This window comes from Coturnix japonica, chromosome 18 (genome assembly GCF_054131305.1).
Source record: "Coturnix japonica strain WE chromosome 18, WE-NBRP24, whole genome shotgun sequence".
Taxonomy (NCBI): Eukaryota; Metazoa; Chordata; class Aves; order Galliformes; family Phasianidae; genus Coturnix; species Coturnix japonica.
In genome coordinates, this window is record NC_140680.1 from 8,263,780 (window position 1) to 8,273,068 (window position 9,289).

Genomic DNA, 9,289 nt, shown 5'->3' on the forward strand with positions numbered 1-9,289 from the left:
GCTGCAGGCAGATTTCGGTTTATATCTGAAGATATTTCACTACAGATTAATGAAAGCTTCATATGACCAGAACATGCCATTTGTGTTACACAATACAGCATTGAATTGCTATTGAAGGAAAGCATTTTCTGATTTCACCCAGTGTTTTCCAGGGAATTCTGTCAGACAGTTATTTTGGGGTGTGCACGAGCATCTTTTCAAGATGCACTTCTCATCAGTCTACAGTGCCATAACTTTTTTTTCTGTAAGACATGAAGAGCTCAAAAAGCTCAATATAAGTGGCTCAGAGAACAGCCATCATCTGTTGGCCTTTCATCTCAAGAGTTCACACAAACATCCAAGTTGGCATTCAGTAAGAAAATACAATTTCGTATGTGATTACCTGCATCATTTGGAATAATGCAGGCATAAAAAGTAAATATCTGCTCCTCATTCCATTCTTCCCAATGCTTATTACTATCCTTCAGTTCTTTCAAATTTTCTTTCCATGCACTGATATTTTATTTATGATAATAATCTGTATACGTTGGCTTAGTTTTTGTGTGAGTGCTATTTCTTTTATGTTTTGCTGTCTGTGAACAGATGAAAGTTCTATCTTGTAAGAGCAATATTTAGTTTGATATACAATGGCCAGATTTCACAGTTAGGCCTACGCATTGTGTTGTACATTACTGATTATGTGTGAAAATGTCCTTCAACTAAATCTGAAAAAAATAGATCTGATTCTGTAGTGAAGAAAATATGACTTACACATACGTGATTTTCTTACTTAATCGTTTGTTTAATTGAGATTCTTGTATAATTTACTGAACTTCTATCAGCTGCTGTCACTTTGCAGACATGAGGGTAAAATGATGATTATTCTGGGTCAGATCAGCTATATATCAGGCCATGTATTTTGCATCTGATTTGCCAGTAGCGGAAGCTAAGAGTGATAACTGTGGCAAAAATATAGCAATTCTTCCCTGGTAAAATCTCTCTGCTTCCAGAAACATGCGGCTAGAGATTTTCTGTAATGAAATCTCACCACTGACTTTAATGCTCCTTGGTGTACTTCTCTTGGTTTTGATTCTATATAAAACTTGAGACTCTGCAGTTACTGATTAGAAAGGAAAACATTTTAAGTTTTCATGCAGCCAGTGATAATTTCTTGAAGTGCTCCGTGCCTTTTACGTAGGAGAAAACAGGCAGTGCTTCTGTCGTGAACTTTCTTGATGTTGCTTAGAACATCATATGAAAAAGCATTATGCAGCTGAAGAAGCCATTTATATGGGAAGGTGTTTGCAAGATTTCTCCTCTGCTTATGCAGTCACTGAATTACTTCTCCTCAATGATGGCTTTCAGCAGCATTAAAGCCTCCTTTTCCTGAAAGTAGTTGCATTAAAAATATTATCCATTTAGATAAATAAGAGGATATCATTGTGTGCTAGAATGAATGCCCAGCATTCCGTCTGACAAGATTCACATATTAATTTCCTGTCCCAACTATACAAACAACCCAGAATCACACTAAATATAATCCTATTATCTCTATGGCTGCCTTACCCCTCTTTTTCTTTGTCTCAGTAAGTTGGCAGATGCTGGATCTTGTGAAAATACATAACCACTGTCTCCCTTTTTTGAAAATTCTTTTTTGAATGGATAAAATGAAGAAATGTTTTATATATAAATTTCTCACATCAAAATAATTACATAGTACATTATAAATGGATTTCTAACTATTTCATATGACAAGCTGAAAAGTAAACATTACTTTTTCCTTCTTTCCAAAGGAAAGATCTCTGATATTTTCTTTGTCTCCTGGATTAGACCAAACCTAAATTTCTTTTGAATGGAAAGACTCAAACAGGCCTGTTACTTCTTGTCATAGAAGAATGAAAATGGGGCCTAACTTAAACAGCAAAGACCCTATTGGAGCTCTTCTCTATCAGGAGCTCACTTAAATAAAATGTCTGTAAAGATAATACACTTCTACAGACGTAGACACCAGGAGCATTCAAACTTCCGTGGTTTGCTTTTTGTTAGCACCATGGTGATTTGGGCTGTAATCCACTATCAGAAGGAAACCTTAAATGAACATTAAGTTTCAGATCATCAGAATTCAGTCATTATATTGAACCTCAAGTCTGAAATCAATACATGTAGAATGGACACTTTAAGCTGTTTCTTTATCGTATCACCCTTCAGCTGAAGTCTCTCTTTATCTTGATTTTTTCATGCAACAGACCTTTTCCCTACAAGTAGTTATATTCCTTAACTTAATTAGTGCTTGATAAGTTTTGGTCTCATTCTATGAAACAGAATTTTGCTTTCCTCATAATAGCTATAGTTACCTGACAGTGACTTACTTTACCTGCATTTGGAGGTTCTGTCCTTGTGCTTTCTTCAGGACTGTAATCTTTTAATTTGTCATATAGTGGATGTAAATTGTCCTGAGTAAACAGCCTCCAGCTTTGCTCCCAGAAGCATACTTATACTTTTAGGGAAGTTACGTGGGCATCTGTTTCTATCATCAATTGTCATCTTTTTAGAAAAGAGATAAATAAACAGGCATCTTTCTCTTTTTATGCTTCAAAGTCTCCTTAATTGTTACACAGAATTGCCATTCACCAAAAGCAATCCCTGCTCTTTAATGGAGAAATTCCTTTATGGCCAGTAGGTCAGGACAAGACCTGAGTGCCACTTAAAATCGATTTATGTTATAGTTTGTGGGCAGAAGTGCAGTGTTAAGTTTAAGCTGACCTTCTATTGGGAATAAATTTCACCCTGAAAGAAAAAAAACCTGTATATAGCTATTGTAAATCAGTTAGCAGGAATGTAGGTTGAGATCTTTTTGCAAAGAGTAAAAGCATTGTAAGTGTAAGAAACACTTCCTGAAGATTCTTTTAAGCTACAAGTTAACTTTGGGTTATTTCCCTGCTCTGAGCTCTAAGTATCTAACTACTGATAACAATTCACATCACATAGGTCCTGGCTTTTCTCTCAACAGCAGACTGCATTTGGTCAAGCATTACTGAGAGGATTAAACTAGGTCCATTATATGAGGTTGCTGAGATGTTCAGAATTAGATGTAAAATAGAGTGCTGAATTCTTAGTAGACATCACTGGGAAGATGCAAAATCAAACCTTACTTATAATGCAGTGAATGTAAACAAGTACAGCACTAGATAGCTTATGATGCATCGAAACAAACAAACTTTCAATCATTTCATGTATGTGTGTATATATTTGGAAGCCTGAATCCATATTAAGGGAGCCCTTAGCTAGCATTGTGTTCTGCACTGCCATTCTCACAGAATCTTCCTCTTGCTGTGTACAAGACTGAGTGGTTTGATCCTAACTGTCTTCCTTTTAACTTTTCATGTAATGTTACAGTTTCTTAACCTGCCAACTGAGCAAGAAACAAGTAAACAAAACCACAGTCCAAATCAACAAGTTTTTTTTTTTCCCCACTAAACTAGAGCAGTTTAAACTTAAGACACAAAGCTGTGGTTTGAATGGCCTCTGAGAAAACGTGTGATATGAACTGTATGGGAAATAATACATTTAAAGAGCAGATCCGTTCCTAAGGCTATATTTTCTTGTTGTTATTTTTATTAGGAAGTTTTGCTTTTCAGATATTCAAAGGCTTTCTAACATTACCTTGTGTGTTCATCATAGTAATTTGGAATAAGTTAATTTTAGCATGCAAGTTATGGCTGTGTGGTATAGTCCCTAAAACAGAAGTTAGTTAAAGGGTTTAATCCGCACATCCAAGTGCAAGTAGGGAAATGATGTCTGCAGTTTTTTATGCTCCCATTAAGATATCAATAATGAGCAAGCGAGAATCTTGTTTACTTGTTCAAATCTACTTCATATTATTGCTTTTCGTAGTCTTCTTATTAGAATCATAGATGTTCCAAGTGCCCTCTCTGAAACAGTTTGAATCCTAACATTATAGCTGATAATTGATAGCAGTCAGAAATGCAGTATGTCTGAAAAAACTCAAAGTCAGTTTTGCCCTCCTTGCTGCCCCTCAGTATTTCAAGTTGAGTTCAGGTCCTGTGTCCAGACAGTCTCACCTCTGCTCAAACCAACACTGTATTATGCATTATGTATTATATCAAACCAACTATACCAACTGTATAGGTTGGTCAGCACTAAAACTTCACTTTCACATAAACATAAACATATCACTGTTTATTGGCACCTATATTCACATCTTCTGTTCTGATGCCTCTTTACAGAGGACCGTTCCTTGTTAGTTGAGAAACTGGCCCTTGCTGATCTACATATATTCCAATAACTCTCCTGGTGACTTCCACAGGACCACTGGCTTAATACAAGTGCTATACACTGTGAAAGCATTGGAAACTAGTGTATGAATGATTGCATCTACCAGATTAATACCAAACTGATGTTAGCAGTCTTTAATTCTAAAGGACTGTTCAGCTCAGGGATATTCATGCCCCTTTTAGTCACTGTTATTGTATCACTTATCACACAGCACAAGAAGCCAGCTGACACTGCTAGTGCTTTGCAGGAACAATTTTATTTATATCCATGCTAATAAATATATACATATTCACATGCACACCAAAATATTTTGGTGCAAAAATGATGTTCTTATTTGTGCTTTTTTCTTATCAATCTTGACAGCTTTCAATTCTAGTTATCTATTTGAGCATAGAAGCATTGCCATTCCACTACCTGGGCACTTACAAGAAGAAAAATAAAAGTAGTCAGTGTCCAGCATTTCACATCTAGGCATTACTCTGCACTGTTCTTATGTGATCTTTTTGCTGACAATTTGTTAAAACCAATGGCTATGCAAAAATAACAAATAAAACCTGCATCTAAATAATATGCATGGTATAGCTTTAAATTTGTCTGACCCTTTGCTGGTCAGTGAGCTCTATTACATGTAATAGGCATTAAATACTCATTGATATGTTTGATAAGTTTAATCAAATGTTTGTTCCAATTGAATGCCACACTGATATGTGTGAATCCTAAAGTATTATCTTTTTTTTTTTTAAATATTTTCTCAAACACGTGATTTTGGTGCACAGAACTTTGGAGTCTTGTTTGGTTTGTTTTCACTAAAACAGTATTTCAGTCAAGAGGGTGGGCTGCACAATGCACGTACATGTGTTTGAGGGATAGGATGATGGGGAAACTCTATGCAGTGTTTGCAGAACTCTCACAAACATCATGAAACATGGAAAGAAGCAGTTCCTTAAACTTTTGTGTGCACAATTATAGGGATGTACTGTGTGGATGTGATGAAACTAATGATATAACATTACTGTAAAGGTAATATGTTACTGTGTGGTAATGGGACATTTATTCTGAAATGACTCAAATCATGGTTTATAGTTTTCAGTGATGCTTGAATGGTTTTCTCCAATGAATTTCTCAAGAGTATAATCCTTTTATATTCAATCAGGAAAATCCTCTGCATGGTATTAATCTGTGTAACCTCCATCACATTCTGCAAAGACTGAAACTTTTGCACATACTGACTGATGACAGCACTTCATGGACATAACATAGAACACATTAGTGTTCAGTTACATAGGTCTGTAAGCATTTCAGTGTCCCAGAAAAGTGGCACATACTGCAGTTAAGTTCCCTTCTGTCTGAACCGTTTAAGAATTTTAAGAAAGACATCAATTTTTCTATAAAGAAACAATATTTAAAATCAATGTTCATAACTCTCAGTCCATGACTTTCCAAAACTAACACTGAAGTTTCTTCCACAACAGGAGGAGAAAGGTGTTTTGATTTTTAGAATTAAAACATCTTCATGATGATCCATTGAAAATATTTTTGTAGAGCTTTTAGGAGGATTTTCCCCTTAAACTGTATTTATTTAATGTTTCTTCTCTTTCTGCTACTTTTCTTTAAAATATGGTGTCAAGAAGGAAACCATCTTGCCCATCAGATCATTATGAGCAGGAAACAACCCTTTTCTGGGCCAGATCTTTAATTTCTACTATAAAGAGTTTCTTTTAAAGCTTTTGAAATAATTTTGGCAGAATTCCTCTAAGGCTACGTCAATCTGAAAGATGAGTGAAAAGAAGGAAGTGTGTTAAATTAACTATCAGGGATTATTTTGGTGGAAGTATTATAGCAAAATGAGACTGTGTAACCTGAATGCTTGACAATTGGAAAGAAGGAATAATCACACAGAAATAGAAACACAGGTCTAGCCACCTCAGCTGAAGCCCTCAGCATTGTTGAGGTGAACTGCTTTCTTGAAATCCTATAAAAGCTTATTTTCCATTGCTGAATTCACATAATAATTTAAGGAATTTACAAAATCAGAGAAGCCTTACACTTTTCTTACTTCTGACAATGAAGTATCTCTCCTGGTGGGCTCACCAAGTTTTCTTTCACTGTCTACTCAATTTTCATCCATTTTACATTTATTTCTGTAGAGGAAATTCTTCACAAAGTTATTTTAATGTGATGAAAGTTACTGTTAAAACCAGCAACGTTTAGTTTTCCTGGCCAGTGATTTTGGCCTTTTGTTTTGCTTGGAAGTAAAATCCTACCCCAGTAGCTACCAAGTTCAATTTTCCTTAAACAGAAAAACTAGGAAGAAAAAGAAATCAAGCCTCATTTAAGTACAACAATGTCCAAGGAAAAGGGCTGAGATAAGAAAGAAGGTGAACTGGAATGAGGAAACTGTAAGAATACCATATTACTAAATTAAAAGTAGTGGGTTCTAACTTCTATAATGTATAAATAACATGGCTTGTGCAGCTATAAGAAAAGTCTATTACCATTTGAAAGGCCAGGTACTTTGCAATGCAGTGCTACTTTCTCATCTAAACTGTTAAATGCACAGTCCACAATTTTTTGCAAGAATGCCTGGTTCAGCGTAATGCTTGGCACTGCAGCTATACTCACTCCCTCCTTTACTTTTTGTCCTTCCATATATAAACTCCTTTTTCCTCTGCTATAATTTTTTGCCTTTTTACATTCACGTTTACAATGCACACATGCAATGTGCACAGGTTATCCTCAAAGAGAACATCTCAAAGAGAACATGTGCCAGCCTGTGGGGGTAAAAGCTATTGTAAACATTTGTGTAATCTGACTGGCTGTGTGATTTACAAGCACTTTGTTACATCCCATTGCTTGTTCCATCGGTGTTAGAAGAATCACAGAAACTGGGAAATGTGGGCAGCATCCCACTGCCTGCCTTGGGAGGGTTGCAGAGATCTGCATCCCTGTCCTTGGTCCTAAATCTTGCGCTGGCTCCTTGCAGATGGAGCAAACTACAGCGCTTCTAAGCCCGGAGCCCGGGCACAGCCATGATGTGGCTGCTTCGATAGAAACAAACATGAAGGCACAGACAATCTGCATACAAAACACAGCTGTATTGTAACTCCTTGCACTCTAGCAAACAATAATTCAGACACAGAAGGCTTCATTAATATGGCATCAAATTCCATGAAACACCCGGCATGTACCATTGCCACACGCACCCGCTGCTTACCCTCCCTGTCCGTTTCAGAGCAACCACAATTGTAACAGAAATAAAACATGCTAAGATCTCGTCTTCTCGGAGACATATGAATGCAATGTTGCTACCCAAACCTCCGGCATTCTCACTACGGCTCTGTGAATTTGCGAACAGCATCTTCACCCCCCAGCCCACCCTTCCCTCCCCCCCCCCCCTGCTTCCCAACAAACAGAATCAGAAAGCACATCTTACCACTGGATGAAAGAGAAGAACACAAGTGCCCACACCGTCATTTTGAGAGAAAATGCAGGATTCAAGAGTGCAGTGCTCCCCAGGCTTGTTGGATTTGTAGGAATCATCTCTTTCTCTCTCCCCCCCAACCCTGTTTTTTCCCCTTTCCTCTTGGTTGCAGATGGATCCGTCCCCTTCTTTAATTTTTTTTTTTTGGTAGTGGTTCTCCCCCCTCCCTACCAGGTCCCGTCAGTGGGATGATACATTGCGCCCAGCTGCAGGAATTAATATGCAGGGGGGCAGAAATTAGATCTGCACAAGCCCTTTGCAGATATAATCAAAAAACGTCAGCTCAGTCAGGCAGCAGGCAGCAGCTTCCCGATCCAGTGGAATAATGTAATTGGGAGGAAAGAACAGAAAAAAAACATGCACACACATAGACACTCACAGAATAAAAACAGTCAAGGGAAGGAGAAACACATACACATGCACATATCTATGGAACTACTCACATACATGCAAAAAAAAATTTGAAACAGCAATGGGAAGAGTAAATGAGAGGAAAAAAAACAAAAAAGAAATGAAAGAATAAAGCAATGGAGCGACTGCCTGAATGCAGATTAACTCCGAGGTCAAAGTGGAAATGATGCACTCTGCTGCAGCACAGATTAACACATGCGTGGTGTCAGCCGTGGTGCTTTTTAACCTTTGATTACACATATGCAGGCAGCCGGGATTTTCGTTTTGAAGGCGAGAAGGATTTGGCAGGCATAAAAAGGGAGGTTGGAAGGAAAAGCTTGCCCTGTGCTGCTGAGCATCCTCATTTTTCTAAACAGCTTGAAAATCGTGATTGCAAAGCGAAAAAATAAAAGGATGGATCGGGGGAGTGGAAAGGGGAGGGATGGTTGTTGCTTAGTAACTCAGGAAATAAGGAAAGCAGCATTGGTGGAGTCAGTATGAATGAGGTGATTTAGTGTGTGATAGGATTAGGGAGAAATGCAAGGCTTTCATCTCCCCTCCCCCTAATAAAATCAGGTTAGGCTAACACAGGAAATACTTCCTGGGCAGAGGGGAAACACTAGATGCTTACGAAAGCTGAATCTTGCCAATTTTGGAATCCCAGTTTCCACTGTTCAAACCAGTAATTTAGCTGCTTTTAGGGCAGTAAAACAAATAGAATCTCATGATTTCCCAGAGGCAGGATACCATACCTCATGCTAACACAGTCACTTGGACCACTAAAAGATTGTTGACCCTCCACGTTTTTTTATGCCTAAAAGCAATACAAATATAGACAGCTTCCTCAAACCCACTTGGGAGCTGGGAGACTGCAAATATAATGAGCAGGAAGTGATAAATGTAACCTGATGCCATCTCAGTTCCAAGCCCATCCATCTAGAAGAGAGAAAAAGAATTCTTTTAAGGAGAGCTCAAACAGAAAGCAATTAAAATGCTTCAGATAGGTAAAGACATCAGTATTTACAACAGTACCAAACTTGATGCCTGGATCTTACTAAAACCTGCCAGTACTTGGGCTGATGTGGTAACTCCAGTGTCCAAATGCAGAGTGTACTTTATCCATCAAAAATAGACAGTAATATT

General features: G+C 37.6%; 1 protein-coding gene across 2 annotated transcripts in view; it reads right to left on the bottom strand.

Annotated features, from left to right (window-relative positions):
* The window catches only part of GABRG2 (gamma-aminobutyric acid type A receptor subunit gamma2), a 60,564-nt gene extending 51,888 nt beyond the window's left edge, over positions 1-8,676 (bottom strand). For both annotated transcript variants that reach the window (XM_085518829.1, XM_015876420.3), the window contains exon 1: positions 7,709-8,676. In XM_085518829.1, the coding sequence (XP_085374955.1) occupies positions 7,709-7,815 (107 nt within the window). In that variant the 5' untranslated portion in view covers positions 7,816-8,676. The remainder of the gene's footprint in view (positions 1-7,708) is intronic.
* Positions 8,677-9,289: the final 613 nt, after the last annotated feature.